The 26,449-nt window shown below is 38.6% G+C and overlaps 1 protein-coding gene across 1 annotated transcript in view; it reads left to right on the top strand.

The window, feature by feature from the left end:
- The window catches only part of LOC148302382 (neurofibromin-like), a 92,803-nt gene that overhangs the window by 59,353 nt on the left and 7,001 nt on the right, over window positions 1-26,449 (top strand). Inside the window, exons 44-57 of the mRNA XM_088271692.1 lie at window positions 876-962; window positions 2,144-2,315; window positions 4,638-4,776; window positions 6,596-6,751; window positions 7,563-7,642; window positions 8,376-8,509; window positions 13,542-13,682; window positions 13,878-13,957; window positions 14,359-14,531; window positions 15,160-15,281; window positions 17,611-17,758; window positions 20,103-20,161; window positions 22,942-23,013; window positions 25,264-25,338. Coding sequence (XP_088127818.1) covers window positions 876-962; window positions 2,144-2,315; window positions 4,638-4,776; window positions 6,596-6,751; window positions 7,563-7,642; window positions 8,376-8,509; window positions 13,542-13,682; window positions 13,878-13,957; window positions 14,359-14,531; window positions 15,160-15,281; window positions 17,611-17,758; window positions 20,103-20,161; window positions 22,942-23,013; window positions 25,264-25,338 — 1,638 coding nt within the window. The remainder of the gene's footprint in view (window positions 1-875; window positions 963-2,143; window positions 2,316-4,637; window positions 4,777-6,595; window positions 6,752-7,562; window positions 7,643-8,375; window positions 8,510-13,541; window positions 13,683-13,877; window positions 13,958-14,358; window positions 14,532-15,159; window positions 15,282-17,610; window positions 17,759-20,102; window positions 20,162-22,941; window positions 23,014-25,263; window positions 25,339-26,449) is intronic.

Below are 26,449 nucleotides of genomic sequence, written 5' to 3'. Positions count from 1 at the left end.
TTTTTGCGGACTGTCAAATGCCGTTTTTGTCGACTGTCGGTTATCGGCAGGAAACGGCAATATACGGGTTTGTTATCAGCGTGAAATAAAACGCGTTGAAGGGTAATCTGCTTCCTGGGTGCTAGGCGACAGTCTGTTGACGTTATTTGAGATGCCTTGTCCGGATTGGCTAGTGTGTCGCTTGTAAAGACATCGCCAGAAATCTACAGTTTTTATGCGATCTCAATCTCCAGTTTAGTTTGAGTCATGTCACGTATTGGACTATTTTCATACCGCTCGCACTGTTTTGTTTACTGTTTGGTATGTTATTATTTGAATATATTAGCATTGTATAGGGAATGATGCCTCGGAGGGGAAGACTATTTTTTATAGTTTACAATGCTTCTAAAATTGTGAAATACGGAATACTTAATTAAAAATTATGATTATAATTAATTTTTGATGATCAAATGTCATTTATGATTTCTTTGAAAATTTCAATCGAAAATATTATTTGGTTTAGAAATTGTGTCAATTTTAAGAAAGCGATATATTTTTGCACTAATCGCGAAAAACGTCCGCTATAGGCTAGAGTCTATTGTTCGAAGCGCCCGACTACAATGTGTTAAAAGAGATTTTTTGCAATGAAACTCCGCACAGTCATATTCCAATTTTGAAATAATAAAATGGTCAAAAAATGCAAAGAAAGCAATGCATGGAATCTTTATTTTGTAGAATCTGTTTGAGTTTTCCAAAAGCCGGCAGTGCGTTTGTGTTCTATCCATTTTTAATACAAGTTTTACTCCGTTAATACTCTATCTTAAAATTATAGTGACACGTGTTTTGATACGTTCCGCATCATTTACAAACAATGTGTATTTATTTATTAATTTCAGGTGGTGGACAAGACGTGTCACTCCCCGACTCCGGCGTTGGAGCAGCATCAGATGTGGGACGACATTGCCATCCTCGCCAGATACTTGGTACACATGTCGCTCACTTTTTCAAGAACGTCATAAATCAAAAAACTTGATTTTTCAGAACGTTTTGAAAGTTAAAAAATATAATGCAATGTATTAAAAATAAATATCAAGCCACTTATTGAACTTTTAACTGTGCAACAGATCTTTTTAGGTAAAACCTGAAGGTTTTTTCTCCATTTGAAAAATATTTAGTATATTTAAGAAAAATTATTAAACAATACCTTTTCTTCAAAATGCAAAAACAACACTTTTTGCCCTGTAGCGGGTAAATATTAAGTTAAAAATATGCCGCTTTTGCTGGGATTTAGTACATTTTCTGGGCATTCCGAAAACGTGCACAACTGAAAATTGACAATTTTTTATTTATGACGTTCTTGAAAGGAGTGAGCGATGTCTTATCTCTTGTCTTCTCTAGTTTCAATCCCGTGGATCGGTTGAAAGCGGAGTCATTTTTTCCTCCGATCCGTTTCAATCTCCAGAAATCCTCTTTGGGCCCTTTTGGGATTTGGATTTTGGTGTTGATTCTGATGATTTTTTATATATAATTTTTTTAAATCAAAGTGTGTGTGTGTGTGTGTGTATTTCTTAATATTAAACTAACATAAACAATTACTTTTGACATATAATTTAGTTTTCATATTTTTTATGACAATTTTTGTGACAAGCCTGCACCATGAACAATTAATTTTATGATTATGGATAAATGACTGAACGACTGGCGCGCTCTTCATTTATCCGGTAACTAACTAACTAACTAACTAACCATCACGCCGTTTCCCTGCAGGGGTAGACAGAGAGAATAGAACGCTACCCCACTCTGTCTTTGGAAACATTCATCGCCTCTTCCACATTCATGTATTTCCTCATACATACCTGCCGATTGTTACGACTCCTAACCTGACCACTTTCAAGTATTTGGCATACCTGATCATGCCATGTTTTTCTCGGTCTTCCTCTGCCCTTTTTTCCACTTACATTTGCCTCATAAATTTGTTTTACCGTTCTTTCCTCACTCATTTGTTCATTTATTTGGTAAGTTTTATAAATAAACGTTATTACACTTTCAATAACAATATGTTTAGAAGGTTTTATTTTTGTGGTAAAATTCGCGGCGTGCTGGGTACCGCCATACATGTACCTGCCTGCAGTTAACCGGTTAATAATTAATGTCTCAATTCCAGTTGATGTTGTCCTTCAACAACTGCTTGGATGTGGCCCGCCACCTGCCCTACCTGTTCCACGCGGTGACCTTCCTCGTGTGCTCCGGCTCCCTGAGCATGCGCGCCTCCACGCACGGCCTGGTCATCAACGTCATCCACTCCCTCTGCACGTGTACCAAGCCCAGCTTCTCAGGTGACTCTCTTTGTTCTCTGCCCTAACTGTTCCACCTCACCGCACAACGCAATGAGTGGTCTAACACAGTGTTCCGCAAACTTTTTCTGTTCAAGGTCAACTGCCAAATGAAGAAATTTTAGAGGTACACGAAAGATAAAAATAAAGTTTGTTCAATATCGATTGATTTTTAAAATTAATATAATGCAAAAATATATATTACATATTATGTTTAATGCAAAATCTAAACCTGCTTGACCCGTAAGCTGCGCATCGCATCTTTTGTCGTTTTTATAGTGTGGCAACCCACAACATAATCGAACGAACGAGCATAATCGAACACGCAAGCAAGAAATGCAGAACGAAGCCGAGCTCGGTCCGAACAAAAACCAGGGCGTCACATTCCGCTACCGCTCGTCCAGTGATCGACACGCCCTTCTCCAACTGCGCTTACATTAGAATCACGCGATTATTCTTAAATATTTCTTGACTGTCGTTTTCTAGAACTGAATAAATCTGTATTATTTTTTGATATCTCATCAAAGATGAAGAAGAATATGGAAGTCCGGGCATTTACGGGGCTTACGACCTTAAATGCCCAGACTTCCATATTCTTCTTCATCTTTGATAAGATGTCAAAAAATAATATGAAAGTAACTCCTGTAATTGGAGATAATCCAGATTTTGTGAACAAGTATTTGGACACACTCAAAATGTTGTGAATAAATCTGTGTTAAAAGTAATCCGCTTTCATCTTGCTTCCCTTCTGTTAATTTAAGTAGGTGTTCAACTAGAACCCACAATAGAAGTACCGTTCACTGCGCATTGCATGCATAGTCGCTTTTCAACTTTACATATTTATATTAACACCTATGGATAATTTTTTGCACTTAAATTTGGTTTGAGGCATGGATGAATTAGTTCTCTTTGATTTAGTGTCGTAAAATATCAAAATTATTTTAATTTTGTGTCAATTTTATCATGAATACTTCCGGTCGTCCCGTGTTCGTCGCGTGCTCTTAGTATCGTATAGTCTGTTCAATCGGTTTAGGCAATCTAAATTATCATTAACTATTTCAATCATTATTATATTTATTAGCTGTGTGGAACGAAAAGGAAGTTATAATTAACCTGTTAACCCGGCGGTCCGCTGTCCAATTCCGCAACTTGTAACGGACGCGAATACTGATTCACTCCGTGTCTTAAATTCATGTAGAGACATGTATGGATGACTAATACCTTTGTTGTTGGATAAATATACGTCCATATATATGTACTATAATAAATATATATTTCAAGGACGTATTCATATGTCTTTCCCGTACCCGATATTGTTGACGTTGGACGTATTAATGCGTCCCGTCCGGTTAACAGGTTAACTAACAAGTGTTTTGTGTACTGTTTTTTATTTGTTTACTATCGTCATAAATATGACTCTACCTAATTAACACATTGTAGTCGGGCGCTTCGAACAATAGACTCTAGCCTATAGCGGGTGTTTTTCGCGATTAGCGCAAAAATATATCGCTTTCTTAAAATTGACACAATTTCTAAACCAAATAATATTTTCGATTGAAACTTTCAAAGAAATCATATATGACATTTGATCATCAAAAATAAATTATAATCATAATTTTTAATTAAGTGTTCCGTATTTCACAATTTTAGAAGCATTGTAAACTATAAAAAATAGTCTTCCCCTCCGAGGTATCATTCCCTATACAATGCTAATATATTCAAATAATAAAATACCAAACAGTAAACAAAACAGTGCGAGCGGTATGAAAAATAGTCCAATACGTGAAATGGCTCAAACTAAACTTGAGATTAAGATCGCATAAAAACTCTAGATTTCTGGGGATGCCTTTACAAGCGACACACTAGCTAATCTAGACAAGACATCTCAAATAACGTCAAAACACTATCGCCTATCACCCAGGTAGCAGATTACCCAGCAGGTACCCTTCAACGCGTTTTATTTCACGCTGATAACAAACCCGTATATTGCCGTTTCCCGCCGATAACCGACAGTCAACAAAAACGGCATTTGCCGTGTCCCGCAGTTGACCGACAGTCCGCGAAAAATGGCAAATGCCGTGTCCCGCCGACAACGTGTTAAAATTTATACAGCAATGACGAAAATATTATGTTTTTGTAATGAACAACGATTCCGAAAGCAAAAATGTTGAAAGCGACCGAGACCAAAATGTGAGATGAGGAATAAAGTCACACCATTGTGGTGTCCCACATGCAAAATGCATTTTTTCCTGATCTCTGCTTTGACAAGTCTAACGAGTGCTTAATTTTTAATGATGGATAAACTTATATTGGTGTTCTTTGCAGAGGAGACCCAGCGAGTCCTGCGGCTGTCTCTGGACGAGTTCTCCCTGCCCAAGTTCTACAACTTCTTCGGGATCTCCAAGGTTAAGTCGGCGGCGGTCACGGCCTTCCGCAGCAGCTACCGCCACCCTAACGATAGGTGGTAAGACCTTCACCTCTGTCTTCTCTTTCCTCTTCTTTCTGGCTGCTCTACTGTAACTGCATCTCTCTATTCTACTGTCTTCTTACTACTGTTTCTTCTCTCAATCTTTCTTAGATTTTCTGATAGTTCAGTTACTCAATAGTATTGTAGGCGTGTAGCTACACTGCCAAGTTGGCAACACTGAAAATACGAATTCGCCACGGAGATTCCCGAACGAATTCAACAAAAGCGACCAACCGAAGAGAGGAGGCCGAGATTCGCCTGCATCGTTTGGTTCTAAAGGACGTGTATCTAGCTTCTCATTTTAATTCAAAGTTTCATTAATTAATTAGATTAAATTATAATAGTTAATATCAATAGTAATTAAAGTGTAAGAACTTGTATCAATAAACGATCTGTAAGTAAGAATTCTTTAAATATCCTTTTCTGGCTTCCCGTTTTAATAACACACACACACACGAGGTGACCAAAGTATAGACATGCGTTTTTTACGCCTGCGGTCCGCTGGTGACGGGATTTCGATTTAATTCAGTTTCAATCACTACCATTTTTATACATCTCGCCACAGATAAAGAAGAATATGAAAGTCTGGGAATTAACGGGGCTTACGACCATCATAAGCTGGTTTAAGTGATCACCTATGATTGACAACCACACTATTGAAATTCTTGGAGGCTCTATATATCGCTCACTCCTTTCAAGAACGTCATAAATCAAAAATTGTCAATTTTCAGTTGTGCATGTTTTCGGAATGCCCAGAAAATGTACTATACCCCAGCAAAAGAGGCATATTTTAAACTTAATATTTACCCGCTACAGGGCAGAAAATGTTGTTTTTGCATTTTGAAGACAAGGTATTGTTTAATTATTTTTTTAAATATACTAAATGTTTTTCAAATGGAAAAAACCTTCTGTTTCCGATTTAAATCTTTCTTTTCCTAAAATCGGACATACCCACACTAAACGAGGGACATCTTGCGATGACGTCTCATCACATTCACAAGTAGTTCATTTTTTCATTCAAACCCTTATCCGCACCCCAATGGTGCATAGTCCGCCTCCGTAGTGTAATGGTCAGCACGCTCGGCTACCGTTCTGGAGGTCCCGGGTTTGATTCCCAGGGGGGGAAGTAAAATAAATATAAGTGATTTTTTTCACTGTAATATTTATTCAATACTACCCTGGACTGGTACCTGAAGCGGAGGGCTGATCACCTTTCCTTCATGTGTTAACGATCGAGATAACACTGCGTTTATATGATGCAGTGCCCTATGCACCATAGGGTGCGGATAAGGGTTTGAATGAAAAATGAAATGGTGCATAGGGCACTGCATTATATAAACGCAGTGTTATCTTGATCGTTAACACAAGACGGAAACGTGATCAGCCCTCTGCTTCAGGTCCAGGGTAATATTGACCCATTTTTTATTAATGTTTTACTTGGTAAAAACCACTATTTCTTAAAATCTACTGCGACACGTGTTTCGATGCATTCCGCATCATTTTCAAACACCGTGTCGGAATGCATCGAAACACGTGTCACAGTAGATTTTAAGAAATAGTGGTATTTACCAAGTAAAACATTAATTAAAAATGGATAGATTTTACCACAAAGTGACTGCTGAATCAATTAATAATATTGACCCCCCTGGGAATCGAACCCGGGACCTCCAGAACGGTAGCCGAGCATGCTGACCATTACACTACGGAGGCGGACAAGGAGGTCACAAGTAGAGTTTTGTCTTATTTTAAAACGGAAGAGGTATTCCCGAAATGCAATACTCTGCTGTTAAATTAATTTGCTTGTTTATTTGTTCAGTCGGCTCGGCAACGAGAGGGCGTTCGCTTCCGGAAGCACAGGAACGGATCGGGAGAGGCTGTCCCTGACTTCTCTGGAGGTCATCACCGATGCGCTCCTGGAAATCATGGAGGCCTGCATGAGAGACATTCCCAACTGCGACTGGCTGCACACATGGTAAGTCTGCATACAAAACTAGTGCCCTAGTAAATATCAGAAATCTTTTTACTACTACTACTACTACTACTACCATCACGTTTTCATCATCCCCGCAGGGGTAGACAGAAAGGATGGAACGCCACACTCTTCCGTCCCGACATACATTCACCTCCTTCACATCCATACATCTAATCATACATGCCCTCTGATTACGCAGACTTTTGGCACCACTCGTCGTTTCGGTCGTCCTCGTTCTGTTTTCCCGCTCACATTCGCCACATATATTTTCTTAGTCATTCTCTCGTTATCCATTCGCTCCGCATGACCGTAAAGATCTCTTCCTAATCTTTTCAATTATTCCTTGTTACTTACATACCTTTCTTATATCTTCATCTTTAATTCTGTCAAACAATGATTTTCCACACATTTGTCTGAGGGCGAGCATTTCAACAGTTCTCTTTGCTTTCATCCTTCCTTTGCCAGTTCCATGTTTTGCTTCCATACATTAGTGTCGGTACCAGCACGCGGTTGTGAACCGCTAGCTTGGCTTCCATGGGCATAAATCTTTGTATTAAATTTTGAGTCACCTTAGTCATTGTTCAGCCGCGCGTGTGTGTCACGGCACACTGGTGTACTGTGGCGATTAGTTACTGAGCCTCGGAAAAAATAAAAAATATCACAATGCTCCAAATTTTAATTTGGAGGCAGAAAGGATGGAACGCCACACTCTTCTGTCCCGACATACACTCCTCGCTCCTTCACATCCATACATCTAGTCATACATAAATAATATTATTCAGTATTATATAATTGTCTGTCTCTTCCTCAGGACTTCTCTGTCCAAGAGTTTTGCTTTCTGCTACAACCCGGCACTGCAGCCTCGGGCGCTCATCGTCTTTGGATGCATCAGTGAGTATCAACCAAGACACAAACATGTGATAATATGTGTGACAGATGTTCAAATGGTGATATAAGGAAAGAACGCAAGGCTGAGATGACCACTATCCGTCAAATTACTTTTAAACAAAATTTTGTTAAACGAAACGAGTAAGGCTACGTTTGCCTTGCATTTTGTGGCAAATTTTTAATTAGTTGTTACAGGATATGACTAGTATGGAGTTATCTGAATACAGTTGGAATGCAATCTCTCAGACAATGTGCAGTAAAATTATGTATGATAGATTTTCCAATGGTGATATAAGGAAAGAATGCAAGGCAATTGAGTATTGACAATATTTTTTAAATACTGAAAAACTTTTCAAAATGTAAGGGAAAATTCTCTATTTTATAATATTTCATCTAAAGATAGACAAATCTTTGAAACGTAAATATTACCCGGAGAATTTGTCATTTTTTGTTAAATCGACTTATATGGATCTGGGGGATTTCGAAAGTAGGCGACACATATAGGAGTTCCAAAACTTTGAGTAGCGTAATAAAACTGACATTGATAACCGTCAATCGTGGGTAGAATTGGTGGATGTTACACATGTGTAAAGTGATCACCTAACCCAGCCTATGATAAGCGTAAGCCCTGTAAATACCCAGACTTCCATATTCTTCATTATCAATGTTGAGATGTAAAAAAATGTAATGAATGATTGCGGAGCGCTGCGTTAATGCGTGATTGGTGTGTTGCCAGGCAAGAGCATCATGGACCAGGACATCAAGCAGCTGCTCAGGATCCTGGTGAAGGCGCTGGAGTCTTTCTCCGACATAGCGCTGCTGGAGGCCATCGTGATGTGCCTCACGCGTCTGCAGCCTCTGCTGCGTCCGGTACGTACAATACAATTCTGAATGAACTCATAATGCTCTGACACACATGGATCCACAAGGTTTTAGCTACGGGTCTATGATGCTCCATGAATGTTTTTTGTGGTGCTATACGGGAATCGTATATGCACACATGGATCTACAAGGTTTTAGCTATGGGTCTATGATGCTCCATGAATGTTTTTTGTGGTGCTATACGGGAATCGTATATGCACACATGGATCTACAAGGTTTTAGCTATGGGTCTATGATGCTCCATGAATGTTTTTTGTGGTGCTATACGGGAATCGTATATGCACACATGGATCTACAAGGTTTTAGCTATGGGTCTATGATGCTCCATGAATGTTTTTTGTGGTGCTATACGGGAATCGTATATGCACACATGGATCTACAAGGTTTTAGCTATGGGTCTATGATGCTCCATGAATGTTTTTTGTGGTGCTATACGGGAATCGTATATGCACACATGGATCTACAAGGTTTTAGCTATGGGTTTATGATGCTCCATGAATGTTTTTTGTGGTGCTATACGGGAATCGTATATGCACACATGGATCCACAAAGTTTTTGCTACGGGACTATGATGCTCCATGAATGTTTTTGGGGTGCCATATGGGAACTGTTTATGCACACATATGGATCCACAAGGTTTTAGCTATGGGTCTATGATGCTCCATGAATGTTTTTTGTGGTGCTATACGGGAATCGTATATGCACACATGGATCCACACAGTTTTAGCTACGGGTCTATGATGCTCCATGAATGTTTTTGGGGTGCCATATGGGAACTGTTTATGCACACATGGATCCACAAGGTTTTAGCTACGGGTCTATGATGCTCCATGAATGTTTTTTGTGGTGCTATACGGGAATCGTATATGCACACATGGATCTACAAGGTTTTAGCTATGGGTCTATGATGCTCCATGAATGTTTTTTGTGGTGCTATACGGGAATCGTATATGCACACATGGATCTACAAGGTTTTAGCTATGGGTCTATGATGCTCCATGAATGTTTTTTGTGGTGCTATACGGGAATCGTATATGCACACATGGATCTACAAGGTTTTAGCTATGGGTCTATGATGCTCCATGAATGTTTTTTGTGGTGCTATACGGGAATCGTATATGCACACATGGATCTACAAGGTTTTAGCTATGGGTCTATGATGCTCCATGAATGTTTTTTGTGGTGCTATACGGGAATCGTATATGCACACATGGATCTACAAGGTTTTAGCTATGGGTCTATGATGCTCCATGAATGTTTTTTGTGGTGCTATACGGGAATCGTATATGCACACATGGATCCACAAAGTTTTTGCTACGGGACTATGATGCTCCATGAATGTTTTTGGGGTGCCATATGGGAACTGTTTATGCACACATATGGATCCACAAGGTTTTAGCTATGGGTCTATGATGCTCCATGAATGTTTTTTGTGGTGCTATACGGGAATCGTATATGCACACATGGATCCACACAGTTTTAGCTACGGGTCTATGATGCTCCATGAATGTTTTTGGGGTGCCATATGGGAACTGTTTATGCACACATGGATCCACAAGGTTTTAGCTACGGGTCTATGATGCTCCATGAATGTTTTTTGTGGTGCTATACGGGAATCGTATATGCACACATGGATCTACAAGGTTTTAGCTATGGGTCTATGATGCTCCATGAATGTTTTTTGTGGTGCTATACGGGAATCGTATATGCACACATGGATCTACAAGGTTTTAGCTATGGGTCTATGATGCTCCATGAATGTTTTTTGTGGTGCTATACGGGAATCGTATATGCACACATGGATCTACAAGGTTTTAGCTATGGGTCTATGATGCTCCATGAATGTTTTTTGTGGTGCTATACGGGAATCGTATATGCACACATGGATCCACAAGGTTTTAGCTACGGGTCTATGATGCTCCATGAATGTTTTTTGTGGTGCTATACGGGAATCGTATATGCACACATGGATCTACAAGGTTTTAGCTATGGGTCTATGATGCTCCATGAATGTTTTTGGGGTGCCATATGGGAACTGTTTATGCACACATGGATCCACAAGGTTTTAGCTATGGGTCTATGATGCTCCATGAATGTTTTTTGTGGTGCTATACGGGAATCGTATATGCACACATGGATCCACAAAGTTTTAGCTATGGGTCTATGATGCTCCCTGAATGTTTTTTGTGGTGCCATATGGGAACTGTTTATGCACACATATGGATCCACAAGGTTTTAGCTATGGGTCTATGATGCTCCATGAATGTTTTTTGTGGTGCTATACGGGAATCGTATATGCACACATGGATCCACACAGTTTTAGCTACGGGTCTATGATGCTCCATGAATGTTTTTGGGGTGCCATATGGGAACTGTTTATGCACACATGGATCCACAAGGTTTTAGCTACGGGTCTATGATGCTCCATGAATGTTTTTTGTGGTGCTATACGGGAATCGTATATGCACACATGGATCTACAAGGTTTTAGCTATGGGTCTATGATGCTCCATGAATGTTTTTTGTGGTGCTATACGGGAATCGTATATGCACACATGGATCTACAAAGTTTTAGCTATGGGTCTATGATGCTCCATGAATGTTTTTTGTGGTGCTATACGGGAATCGTATATGCACACATGGATCTACAAGGTTTTAGCTATGGGTCTATGATGCTCCATGAATGTTTTTTGTGGTGCTATACGGGAATCGTATATGCACACATGGATCTACAAGGTTTTAGCTATGGGTCTATGATGCTCCATGAATGTTTTTTGTGGTGCTATACGGGAATCGTATATGCACACATGGATCTACAAGGTTTTAGCTATGGGTTTATGATGCTCCATGAATGTTTTTTGTGGTGCTATACGGGAATCGTATATGCACACATGGATCCACAAAGTTTTTGCTACGGGACTATGATGCTCCATGAATGTTTTTGGGGTGCCATATGGGAACTGTTTATGCACACATATGGATCCACAAGGTTTTAGCTATGGGTCTATGATGCTCCATGAATGTTTTTTGTGGTGCTATACGGGAATCGTATATGCACACATGGATCCACACAGTTTTAGCTACGGGTCTATGATGCTCCATGAATGTTTTTGGGGTGCCATATGGGAACTGTTTATGCACACATGGATCCACAAGGTTTTAGCTATGGGTCTATGATGCTCCATGAATGTTTTTTGTGGTGCTATACGGGAATCGTATATGCACACATGGATCCACAAAGTTTTAGCTATGGGTCTATGATGCTCCCTGAATGTTTTTTGTGGTGCTATACGGGAATCGTATATGCACACATGGATCCACAAAGTTTTAGCTATGGGTCTATGATGCTCCATGAATGTTTTTTGTGGTGCTATACGGGAATCGTATATGCACACATGAATCCACAAAGTTTTAGCTACGGGACTATGATGCTCCATGAATGTTTTTTGGGGTGCCGTATGGGAACCGTTTGTGGACTCATGGATCTACAAGGTTTTAGCTACGGGTCTATGATGCTCCATGAATGTTTTTTGGGGTGCCATATGGGAACCATTTGTGGACTCATGGATCCACAAGGTTTTAGCTACGGGTCTATGATGCTCCATGAATGTTTTTTGGGGTGCCATATGGGAACCATTTGTGGACTCATGGATCCACAAGGTTTTAGCTACGGGTCTATGATGCTCCATGAATATTTTTTGGGGTGCCATATGGGAACTGTATATGCACACATGGATCCACATGTTTTTAGCTAAGGGTTCCTTCTGGATGCTACTAAAAAAATGTGGTGTCTTATGGGAATCGTATATATATATATATATATATACATGGTTCCACATAGTTTTAACTAATGTTCCATGATGTTCCAAGAATGTTTGTATGGGAATCGTATATGCACACTTGGATCCACATGGTATTTGCTACGGGTCTATGATGCTCCAATAATGTTTTTTGGGGTGCTATATGGGAATTGTATATGCACACATGAATCCACAAGGTTTCAGCCAAGGGTCCATTATGCTCCATGAACTTTTCTTGGGGTGCCATATGGAATAGGTATTTGCTCACATGGATCCACAAGATTTTTTAAAATCTGGTATGATTGTTTATTTTTGTTTAATTGAACACTTGTGAAATGAGTTAATTCAGTTTTATTTCATTGCACATGACTAGTTTCGAAAACTACAGATGTTTTCATCTACAAGTGAATATTAAAACTAAAAAGCAAAAAAATCATTCAAGTATATATAGAGGTTGACAGGTTAATAATAAGAGGGGGGGTTGAGAAACTGAAATTTTTGTAAAAGGAAACAGATAATAATGGTGACGTATACATTATTGATTAATGTTTTATCACAATTCAAATTTTTATGTATTTCTAAATTGTTCATGACCTGAGCTTTGTTTGTATTTTAGTGTATGATTGTACTTTGTTAGCGTTTAAAGCAAGGGTGGCCAACCCGCGGCCTGCGGGCTTCATGTGGCCCGCCGAGTGTCTACTTGCGGCCCGCAGAGCAAATCACACATTGTATTCCTTTAGTGTACACAAAACCACCAAAAGAACATTCCATCGTGCGTAGTTCGTATCATATCCCATATATGGGAGTATTTCACTATCCTGGCAATTTCAACACCCATAATGGCGTCAAGTAGTAAAGACGTTGGACTAAAGAAGAGAAGAGTAACAGAAGAACTGAGAAGTTTTCAAGACAGATGGACTATAAACTGTTTTTTCGTGGAATTTAAAACAAAACCGACATGCCTGATATGCAAGGATTCTGTTTCTATCTTGAAAATGTATAATATTTAACGGCATTACGAGGTTAACATGCAAATAAGCAAAAAGTACCTAATATCTATATTGTTTGCTTTGAATAATATAATAAATTTTGTTTTACGGCCCGGTAGGAAATCTCATTTCTAAAATCTGGCCCGGCTACTGAAAATGTTGGCCACCCATGGTTTAAAGCGTTTCCCGCAAATGTGTTAAAAAGTGTGTAAAATAAGCAATCTGTTTGCAGGAATCCCCTATACATCGGGCCCTGTTCTGGGTGGCCATTTCGGTCCTGCAGTTGGATGAGCCCACTCTGTATGCCACTGGGCTGGCCCTGCTGGAGCAGAACCTGCACACGCTGGACTCGCAGGGGCAGTTTGAGTCGCAGGTGCGTATTGGGAGGAACATCAACCCACTGGTTATTGGCTGAATAGGGTCTCTTTAAAAATCGTGGATGGTGTTGCAAATGGGATGTGCATCAAGTGGTTATCTCCTGAGTGGATTGAACCCAGAATTTGTGAAAAAACAATTTGGACATACTCCAAATATTTCAAATCAATAAATGATGAATTTTTTGTTCCAGTCTCTGGAGCAAGTCATGATGGGCACTCGGGAACCTCTGGAGTGGCACTTCAAGCAGCTGGACCACGCTGTTGGCTTGAGGTACATATCAATCTGCACTCGACCATTGTGTGAGGACTTATCGCAACCTTTCTGGACAACCACCTCATTTACAATTATTATTTTTACAACTACTACTACTACTACTACCATCACGCTGTCTCCCCGCAGTGGTAGGCAGAAAGGATGGAACGCCACACTCTTCTCCTTGTTGCCATGTCACTCGGGTTAATATAAGTTTGTAAAACTACCACCAAATTTTCTGGTAGTGTCCCGGTGTTTGCAGTGAGGGATCAGTAGTTAGTTAGTTCAGTAAGTCGGCTAGACCCGATTCGGACCTGACATATGGTTTGCTATGGTGACAGTAGTCCCAGCTCGGGTTACATTAGTACGCCCTGTATCTCCTATCCCGGGTAGTGGCGCTCTACTGTGTTGTGTTGCAGCTTCAAGTCCAACTTCCACTTTGCGCTGGTGGGGCACCTGCTGAAGGGGTTCCGCCACCCGTCGGGCACCACGGTGTCGCGCACGAGCCGCGTGCTGGCCGTGCTGCTCGCCATCACGGCCGGCACGCACGACAAGTTCCAGGTCACCAGGGACACCATCGCCTACCTGACCGGTGAGTGACGCCGAATTCAAGGTCAGATATTAACGCCGTCTCTGAATACGGGTGCAATCATTGATTTCTATTGAAATAAACATTTCATGCATTTCATGCAATGACGCGGAATGCATGGAAACAGAGAGTACGGCTATTATCCTTTTATCTACTCCCGTAGATATTACTCCCGAGTGATAATACCCAATGCGACCGGCCATTTCAGATATCGTAGTCGTACAGGAGAACGTGACCAACTAACAAAACGTAAAATGTTCAGGGGGGGCATTTAAGTCACTTTTGCTCGGCTACAAATTGAACATCAATGCAGTTAGTCATTTTTAACATGTCAGTTTATTATACTTCCAAGTTTAAAATCCTTTGGGATGTTTTCAGGGCAATATTAAGCTAGTAAGATATCAAATAGTCAATGATTACGTTTTTGTAAAAAATGCACTTGGTCACTTTTTCCTGTATGACTACGATATGTTAATTGAAAATAAATCAATTTAACTGAATTAAACACGTGTCACAGTAGATTTTAAGAAATAGCGGTATTTACTATGTAAAATTTAAATTAACTCACTGGCACTCTCAGTGGACACTTACGAACTCTGAGTTAAAGCTAATTGTGTGATGTTTCTTCCAGCCCTGGTTTGTGTCTCCGAGGAGGTGCGCTCTCGCTGCCATGTGAAGCACTCCCTGCCAAGATGGCTCCCAGACTGCACCGACAACAGCCTCATGATGGACCACCCGACCCCACAGCTACACGTAAATCCTCCATCTTCTCATTGTGCTTGTCACAACTTGACCTCTCATTTCGGTCACAACTGCCTTTATAGTGATGACACAATGTTGTCTCTATAGTGATGGCACACCCGTATAGCAGCACTGTTAGTATGATAACCATTGTTGAGTTAGATTAGACACTTATTAATCGTCTGGAGCGTCTTCAGAATCATGGTATTCGCAACATTTTGAGTGTGTCCAAATACTTGTTCACAAAATCTGGATTATCTCCAATTACAGGAGTTATTTTCATATTTGTTGTAAATATCTGGTCAAATTATAAGCTTAATAATAAAAATGAAAATGGTATTTTCTGGCGTTTCTCATGTGTGTGATTATAATCCAGGATTCGGATCTCACATACTAATATAAGAGTTTCTGCTTAGTAAAAAGCTTCTTTACATCTCACCAATAGATGTCTCTAGTGAAGTTCTAGTGTTTCATGAACAAGGTTTCTAAATTGGTTCATATATATATATATATATATATATATATATATATATATATATATATATATATATATATATATATATATATATATATATATATATATATATATATATATATATATAGAACTTCTAAGAATTTAAGTAGTGTGGTTGTCAATAATGGGTAGAATTGGTGAATGTTACACGTGTGTAAAGTGATCACTTAAACCAGCCTATGACGGTCGTAAGCCCCGTAAATGCCCAGACTTCCATATTCTTCTTCATCTTTGATGAGATGTCAAAAAATAACATGGTATTCACTTTATTTTTAACTTAAGGAAATATGACCATGTTTCACCCTGTCGCACTGAATTAAAATGGCTTCATTTTAAACAACGCATAAATTCACAATCTCTCGCCCTACTATATAACATTCTTCACGACCCCAGTGCACCAATTTATCTTGTGGAAAACATCGTTTACCTTTCTGATCATGGTCTATCTTCCCAAGAGAGAACACTCTCCATTCCTTGCCACAACACAGCATTCCTCAGTAATTCCTTTACTGTCCAAGCGGCTAGACTATGAACTACCTCTACACGTAAAAAATGCACCTTCTATTTTAACCTTCAAAAAACGCCTGAAACATCATTATCTTACCTTAGAACTCTAACTGTCCATCTCCTCCTCCCCTGACCCCTCCTCTCTTCCTTAAACTTGCTACCTGATTCTACCTATTTATCATTAGAATCCTAGAATACTTTTTTGTCTAATTGTTAATAATTGTTTTTTAGTTTTTTGATAAAATCTATTACATCAGACAATAATATGTATTAACTTTTAAAATCGTCTGAGACATTACTATCTGTCATTAGAATCCTAACTGTCCATCAAACCTCCTCCCTCTACCTCCTTCCCTAAACTCCCTTCTTCCTTTGCCCTCCTTATTATCGTCTTTTGTTAATTTATGTTTCTTTTTAAATGTCAATTTGTAATTTATGTTTTTTAAATGTTCAAGTACTATCTGCCCACTGATTGCAAACGGCTATATATGGTATCAAACGTTTTGATCAATATCACTAGTCCGTCTTTGGTCGGTTGGAAGATATTGCTTTTTAGCAATAAGCCCGCCAATGTACTTTTTATTTTCTGTACATGAAGTTTAAATAAAAAATAAAATAAAAAAATTATAATTGCGTAATGAAGAGGCTAAAATAAATAAACCTTAGTAATAGAAGGGTTATAAAATAATGTGTTAGAAAATACTGATAACACTATGATGTCCCTTTTGTGATATTTACCGGAATTAAAATATTGTATTTATTACTGTTGTATTTTTGTCCGCCTCCGTAGTGTAATGGTCAGCACGCTCGACTACCATTCTGGAGGTTCCGTATTCGATACCCAAGGGGGGTAAAATAAATACTAGTGATTTTTTCACTGTAATATTTATTCAAAATTACCATGGACTGGTACCTGAAGCGGAGGGCTGATCACCTTTCCTTCATGTATAAACGATCAAAATAACACTGCGTTTATATGACAGCGCCTATGCACCATGCACCATTTGGGTGCGGATAAGGGTTATATATATATATTTATTACTGTAATTAACGGTAATTTACAGGGTAGTTCAATAATAAGTATGTTAATTAATATAGCAACCTTAAGAGCTTAGTCTCTTTATTGGGGACAGTGAAATTGATTTTAAGATCTGTGAAGTAGAAATATCTAGAAAATTAGTTGAATTATAAAAAATAACTCTTGTAACTGCATTAAATAAATAAAATAATATAAAAAATAATTTAAAATATCAGCCGGCACCATCTATTGTCAGGAAAATGGAGTTGAATTTATAGGTATGGTTGTCGGTATGTTTTCAGCAATCGGGCTCCAGTTTCGGGCTCTCGCTCAACTTCCTGTCCATGCCCATCTCGCTGTCCAACCAGCTGCTGACCTCCTCGGACGGCGGGCGCCGCCAGAAGTCCTGGGACGTGCTGGACCAGCCGGTCCTGTACTCGGCGTACAGCAGTGAGTCGCCACTCCCCCCATTCGCCTCTGTATGCCTCTCTTAGCTAGTCACCGCGCCCATCCACCCCATCCGAGTCTGTGTGCTTCTCTATACCTCCCTATAGCTAGTCACCATGGCCATCCACCCGATCCGCCTCTGCGTTTCTCTCTATAGCTCTCTATAGCTAGTCACCGCTTCCATTCACCCAATCCGCCTCTGTGTACCTCTCTAAAGCTAGCATACCAAATAAATAGCCAAAATAAATGCTATAGTTTTTTCGCACTAATACTCATTTGACGTTATCTTATCTACATTTTTGAAATACTACTTCTTTGGCAGTGATTTAATAATAATCTATGACTGTACGACAGTTGACAGTGAAATTAGAAGGATGCATCACGTTTATCCATTCACCAACCTGCCGATCCACTCGATCTGCCTCTGTAGTGTGCTGATGGCCCCGGGTTTGATTTCCAGGAGGAGAGGGGTGTCAAAATAAATATTATTTACTTACACTTATAACCCGTATCCGCACCCAATGGTGCATAGGGCACTGCATCAAATTCACACAGTGTTTTCTTGATCATTACTTACATGAAGGCAAGGTGATCACTCTTACGCTTCAGGAACCAGTCCAGGGTAATATTAAATAAATATTACAGTTTAAAATCACTAATATTTATTTCAACCCTCCCTGGGAATCGAACCCGGGACGGTAGCTAAACACGCTGACCATTACACCAGAAGGCGGACGAAATAAATATAGTTTTTCATTTTGTTACATGAAAGAGAAGAAAGATATCGTAGTCATACAGGAGAAAGTGACCAAGTGCATTTTTTACAAAAACGTGATCATTGACTATTTGATATCTTACTAGCTTAATATTGCCCTGAAAACATCCCAAAGGATTTTAAACTTGGAAGTATAATAAACTGACTTGTTAAAAATGACTAACTGCATTGATGTTTATTTTGTTGCCAAGCAAAAGTGACTTAAATGGCCCTCCTGAACATTTTACGTTTTGTTAGTTGGTCACTTTCTCCTGTACGACTACGATATTTGATCAATTATGCAATGTTTTTCGGGATCAAAGATAAGAATGATAATGTCAAAGTCCTTATCACTGGGGGCAAGTAAGTTAATTCTAACTAGCGTGTACAATCCGCATACAAATCCGCGGACTAAATACAATATTTAGTCCGCCTCCGTAGTGTAATGGTCAGCACGCTCGGCTACCGTTCTGGAGGTCGCGGGTTCGATTCCCAAGGGGGGTAAAATAAATAAAAGTGATTTTTTCACTGTAATATTTATTCAATATTACCATGGACTGGTGTACCTGAAGCGGAGGGCTGATGACCTTTCCTTCATGTGTAAACGATTAAGATAACACTGTGTTAATATGACACAGTGCCCTATGCACCATTGGGGTGCGGATAAGGGTTTTATTATTATTATTATTAGCGTGTACAATCCACCACATGTTCTAATGGCCAGGGTGACAGCGGCAGGAAGATTAGTAACCATTCTAAGGGACTCTTAAGTCCTAAGGAGGAATATCAAGCAACCTGAGCTACTAAAGCAAATATTTCCACTATAGGTGTATGTAAATGTCTTTGCACTGTTCCGTGTCTGTCTGCTGTGCTGGTCGGGGTTGTGGGCGTCTGTGTACCGGCCAACGTCGAGTCGGAATCGGATCTAGCTGACTAACTGAACTAAATACTAATCCCTTTCACTGCCTACACCGGGGTACTTCTAGAAAATTTGGTGATGGATTTACAAACTTGTATTTATTATTTATTTAGATTGGCAGTGACAGGGATATTGAAAGCTTTTAAATGTAAATTCACAGTAAAATCGGGATACAGTTTTATGTTGTTTCACATTTTCAATAAATTTTGCAACCAAGCACAAAAAAAAAATTACTTAATTAATTATTTACATCTCACCAATAGATGTCTCTAGTGAAGTTCTAGTGATTCAAGAAGAAGGTTTCGAAATTGGTTCATATATATAGAACTTCCAAGAGTTTGAGTAGTGTGGTTGTCAATAATGGGTAGAATTGGTGAATGTTACACGTGTGTAAAGTGATCACTTGAACCAGCCTATGACGGTCGTCAGCCCCGTAAATGCCCAGACTTCCATATTCTTCTTCATCTTTGATGAGATGTCAAAAAATTATATGAAAATAACTCCTGTAATTGGAGATAATCCAGATTTTAAGAACAAGTATTTGGACACACTCAAAATGTTGCAAAAAAAAATTATTTGCAAGAGCAGATTTGTCAGGAAGCCTAGATGCTTCTGTATCAGATCTGGGCATGCGGTGGGACAGCTTTCAATATAGGTGAATGTGTATGTTTCAGGCAAGCAGTCCAGTATCGTCTCTTGTGACCGGACCTACAATGTGGGGCCCAGCATTCCGGTAAGTACTCCACATTTTGAAAACTTACATTTCTTTTATTTAATTAGCTGTATACAGCCATGACTTTCTGTGGCTCAGTCTAGTTTAATGGAAAGAGGAAACACATATTTCCATATGTTTTGGTAAAAATGCGTACCATCTCCCCAGTTCCGCAGCTGTAGGCAGAGAGAATCGAACGCCATCTATGCAAAAATGCCTCTTTCACATTCAAGCATCGTGTTTTAAGAAAATCACCTTATAATTGTAAAAATGGTGGAAAATTACAATCTGCAAAACCACGGCAATGATTTTGCGGACTGTATCGATATCTAGAATATATCACTTCCTAACTATGTATAAAGTGATAATAATTACAATATTTCAGGCTAATTACTTGTACAGGAGAAAGTGATCAACTACCAAAACGTAAAATGTTCAGGAGGGCCATTTAAGTAACTTTTGCTTGGCAACAAAATAAACACCAATGCAGTTAGTCATTTTTAACAAGTCAATATATTATACTTTCAAGTTTAAAATCCTTTGGGATGTTTTTCAGGGCAATATTAAGCTAGTAAGATATCAAATAGTCAATGATCACGCTTTTGTAAAAAATTCACTTGGTCACTTTCTCCTGTGTGACTACGATACGTTCATTCTTGTTTGGGTAAGTAATTTCCGAACCAATATTATACTTGAAAAGAGAAAACATAATATTTTATCATAAAGAATACATGTGATTGTATATAAATGAAGGGAATTAACCTTTTAACCGCATTAACTTTGTTCCTAAGAGACGCCCGTGCGCGGCGGTATTTCGCCGTTTTTTAAATGATTACTTTCATCATGTATTTAGTTAAGAAACGATTTATTTTCCTAAACAAAAACGTTCAATGGGATTCATTATGCCTTTTTGGTACTCTATAATACACGTGTGTCACATTATTCTTGAAATATATCGTAATATAAACAAATAAGATCGTAACATAAATTAATCAAAGCACGCATTGTGTATCACTCTTACCCACTGGCGATGCGTAGCGTCGAGAGTGAGACAGATATAGGGCATGATTATGGCGCGGACTAATTACCGACCGCAAGAAAAATCAGGAATCTGTTCCTTTATTTATCCTTGTGATGTTACAAATTATTAGTCAGATATTTCAACAGATGTCATAAGGCCAAGGATTGATGTATTATTTTATCCAAAGTTCCACACCATGAAAAAATCCCTCTAAGTTAAATTGAGGTTCGAAACTTGGAGCAATGTAAAAACACAAACGCTTATGTCAGCCGCTGTTTTGTTAAAACACATACAGTTATGCGAGTCGAGAAAAAATATATATTTAAATCATGGTTAATAATCTAACCTTACCTTACCTATCTTAGTATGTGTATGATTCTAAGTAGGTACCAAGTTTTGAAAAAATCACCTTATTGCTTATTAATGATAAATAAATCTGCCTCCGTAGTGTAATGGTCAGCATGCTCAGCTACCGTACTGGAGGTCCCGGGTTTGATTCCCAGGGGGCGTCAAATAAATATGAGTGATTTTTGCTCTCTAATTTTATTCCATATTACCCTGGACTGGTACCTGAAGCGGAGGGCTGATCACCTTTCCTTCATGTGTAAACGATCAAGATAACACTGCGTTTATATGACGCAGTGCCCTATGCACCATTGGGTGCGGATAAGGGTTTTATTTTATATTTATTTAAATAAATCATGTCTTTTGTATCGCCATTAATAATTATTATCTAAGTAGGTACTTAGTCTTGAAAAAATTGCCTTTTAATTATTGATAGTAAATAAATAATGACGTATGTATTGCCACTAAATCGCCTTAATTATTATCTAAGTAGGTACTTAGTTTTGAAAAAATTTAAAATTTGATGTATGATAGATGTTCGAATAGTGAAATAAGGAAGGAATGCAAAGCTGAGATAAGCATCATCGATCAAATTAAGAAAGATGTGTGGAGATGGTTTAGACATGTGAAACGAAAGAACGATAAAACAAATTTATGAGGCGAATGTAAATAGGAAAAGGAGCAGAGATAGACTGAAAAAAACATGGCACGATCAGGTATGCCAAATGCTTGAAAGTGGTCGGGTTAGGAGTCGTAATAATCGGCGGGTATGTATGAGGAGATGCATGAACGTGGAAGAGGCGAAGAATGTTTGCAAAGACAGAGTGGTGTGGCGTTCTATTCTCTCTGCCTACCCCTGCGGGAAGTGGCGTGATGGATAGTTAGTATTTAGGTAGACAGTTACATTCCAATTGGAAAATTCCTTTGTCCTCCGCTCCACATACTGTTGTAATAGATACGAGTGACAAATATGTAAGCTTGGAATTTAAATAAATAATACTAATGATGAAAAAAATGTCGAATAACATCCGACATGGGACCTAAGAGGAAAAAATCCATGTTTAATGAGATTCCACATTGGACCAGTCATGGTTAACATTATTTTAAAGTCCTCCCTTCACACTATTCAAGTAAAAAATAACTTTAATTTTCATGAACATATTACTAGAAATAATGATAAAATAAGACTATTTTTTAAAAAAACAGGGTCGCAAAATTGTTTAAGTGGCGAAGAATGTTTGCAAAGACAGAGTGCTGTGGCGTTCTATTCTCTCTGCCTACCCCTGAAGCGGCGTGATGGTTAGTTAGTTAATTTTGCCTAATAACTATTCATTGTAAATAAATAATGACTTTTGTATCTCCACTAAATCTCCTTAATTATTATCCAAGTAGGTACTTTAAAATTAATAATAAAAGGTGAATAATTTTATTGTAGGATTCCGAGCAGATGAGTTCCCAACAAACGGGCGACAGAATGATGCCCGGAGACTCAGACAGTGGATTTGAGGTATTTTACTTTTTATCTTCTTATACGGCTGTGAAACATGGCACCTTACAAGTGCCCAGAGCACCCGTGTACTAAGCTTTGAGAATAGGTGTCTGCGGAGAATTTTAGGCGTGCGGTGGTTTGACTTTGTGAGGAATGAAGAGGTAAGGCGTAGGACGCAGCAAATCTTGGTCACAACTGTCGTCAAGAAAAGGCGATTCAGTTGGCTTGGCCATGTACTCCGCATGCCTCCTGAGAGCCGCCATCAAGCTTGCCTCTTTTACAAGGCACTGCTGACAATTCGTCGGCAGTTCTCGTCAGAACTTCGGGACGCGGATCTGACTTGGGAGGATGCAAGGGAGCTGGCAGCCGACAGAAAAGCCTGGAGACAGTTTGTGGACTCCATATGCTCCTCCTAGGGAGCGGATATGGTTTAATCATAATAATAATATCTTCATGCATATCCCTCTCACCCAGATATAGAGATGAGCTTAGCAGCGACTTTTAAGTCACCTGTATACCGACTACAGTGACTTATAAGTCACCCCTTCTTTTAACAGCGACAGTATCAAATTATGGAAAAAAATTAAATCAACCTAGTTTGTTCAAACAGTGTATAATAAAGTATAAAAAATATTTTTTTTTTTTTAGTTAGTCAAGTTGTTCCCGGATTTTGACATTTTTGTAGCCCCTTTTGTCTGGAATTCCCGGATCAATGTGACTAAATTTACCTTTTTTTAAATTGAATCCACAAAGAAAACCTTTTTGAGTGTGTCCAAATACTTGTTCACAAGTCTGGATTATCTCCAATTATAGGAGCTATATTTCAGTATGCCCAATATTAGGTACCAGTTCAGTAAAAAAAAATAAAAAAATTTGACTATTTATATTACTTTTTGACATCTCATCAAAGATATGGAAGTCTGGGCATTTACGAGGCTGACGACCGTCATAGGCTGCTTTAAGTGATCACTTTACACATGTGTAACATTCACCAATTCTACCCATGATTGACAATGACACTACTCAAATTCTCGGAAGTTCTTTATATATGATCCAATTTCAAAACATTGTACAAGAATCACTAGAATTTTCATGAGAGACATCTATTGGTGAGATGAAGAAGCTTTTTTATTGAGCAGAAAGTCTTATATTTGTATTTGAGGTCCAAATCCTGGATTATAATCACACGCAATATTTTGAAATTGGTTTATATATATATATATAGATCTTCCAAGAATTTGAGTAATGTGGTTGTCAATAATGGGTAGAATTGGTGAATGTTACACGTGTGTAAAGTGATCACATAAATCAGCCTATGAGGGTCGTCAGCCCCGTAAACGCCTAGGCTTCTATATTCTTCTTTATCTTTACATGAGAGAGTACGGCTATTATCCTTGGCTCTCCAGGGTATGCTTGGCTACAACAGTTTAGAGACTAGAAGGAATGTGTATTTGATTACGCATTTTTATCCATTGCTGCGCGGTATGATCGATAATCCTGAAATTATCGGGAACATTGGTCTGCATGTTCCCGATAGTTACCTAAGACAGCGTCGGCATAGATTGTTTCACATTCCTATACACAGGACCAACCTGCCGATGGTTATGCCTGTAGGAAGAGCTACCGCTATGTTGAACAATATCTGTTCCATGTGTCTGAGGGGTTATTCCGAAGCGGGATTCTTCTACTCCTTTAACAACAGTATTCTTGCTTATTTTCAATTTTAACGTATTTTAATGTATATGCTTTAAAATTTAAGTTTGTTATGTATATCGCACACTCCTTTCAAGAACGTCATAAATCAAAAATTGTCAATTTTCAGTTGTGCATGTTTTCGGAATGCCCAGAAAATGTACTATATCCCAGCAAAAGAGGAATATTTTTAACTTGATATCTACCCGCTACAGGACAGAAAGTATTGTTTTTGCATTATGAAGAAAAGGTATTGTTTAAATATTTTTTTGAATATACTAAATATTTTTCAAATGGAGAAAAAACCTTCAGGTTTTACCTAAAAAGATCTGTTGCACAGTAAAAAGTTCAATAAGTGGCTTGATATTTATTTTTAATACATTGTATTATATTTTTAAACTTTAAATGTAAATAGCTTTCTCCTGAAAAATCAAGTTTTTTGATTTATGACGTTCTTGAAAGGAGTGAGCGATATGTTAATTAAAAATAAATAAATTTAAATTTATATTACATGAATTGAATCTTTGATGAGATGTCAAAATATAACAGCAGATCTGTAAATTTGAACATTTTTAGGTGGTAGGAGATGATGCCCCTGCCAGTAGTGTGACAGATGCTGGCGTGGATGACGATGACCCCGACACTTCTAAAGTAATTTATCAACCCTTTATTTATTTATTTTGTCCGCCTCCGTAGTGTAATGGTCAGCACGCTCGGCTACCGTTCTGGAGGTTCGATTCCCAAGGGGGGTAAAATAAATATAAGTGATTTTTTTCACTGTAATATTTATTCAATATCACCCTGGACTGGTACCTGAAGCGGAGGGCTGATCACCTTTCCTTCATGTGTAAAACGATCAAGATAACACTGCGTTAATATGACACAGTGCCCTATGCACCATTGGGGTGCGGATAAGGATTTTATTATTATTATTATTATATATTCATTATTGTAGACCAAATACAGATTTTATTTCTTTTTGTACTGGGTTCAAGTAACACATCAAAGTTCAAGTAATTCAAATTGTAGGGTATATTATTTATTTATTTAACCCTTTCAATGCCGGAAGGTAATAATACGGCCGTACCCAGCAGGCCGCGATTTCATTCACTACCTGAGTAAAATCAAGAACTAAAATCATACACCTAAGTAACTACACCTAAGTAACTTCACTGCTAACTTAGAATCAATGAAACGTATAAACTCATGCCTCTAGCGAGATAGCGAGTGTTTTTGCCTAGAATTTTCACTCATGAATTACACAAAATTATAGTAACTTTAGTCCGCCTCCGTAGTGTATTGGTCAGCACGCTCGGCTACCGTTCTGGAGGTCCCGGGTTCGATTCCCGAGGGGGGTAAAATAAATATAAGTGATTTTTTCCCTGTCATATTTATTCAATATCACCCTGGACTGGTACCTGAAGCGGAGGGCTGATCACCTTTCCTTCATGTGTAAACGATCAAGATAACAATCCGTTTATATGACACAGTGCCCTATGCACCATTGGGGTGCGGATAAGGGTTTTATTATTATGGTAACTTTAAACATAAAGAGTGAACTAGTAATAGTATGAAACTTAAAACGTTGAAGCCTGAGTAGGGTCATGATAAGCGGTGTTGCATAAGCCGTAGCTAGATTTCAGAGTCATTTCGCCGTTAGGTGATTAAAAAAAATAAAAAATGAGCGGCCATTTACTCAGAAAAATACAGTTTATATATTCAGGGAAACAGGGATACAGTTTATATATTCAAAACATTGGTT

Source organism: Brachycentrus maculatus, unplaced genomic scaffold (genome assembly GCF_059751285.1).
Source record: "Brachycentrus maculatus isolate JH-2025_06_01 unplaced genomic scaffold, ASM5975128v1 h1tg000458l, whole genome shotgun sequence".
Lineage (NCBI taxonomy): Eukaryota > Metazoa > Arthropoda > Insecta > Trichoptera > Brachycentridae > Brachycentrus > Brachycentrus maculatus.
Note: the sequence above shows the minus strand (reverse complement) of the source record. Positions and strands in the feature narration are given on the sequence as shown.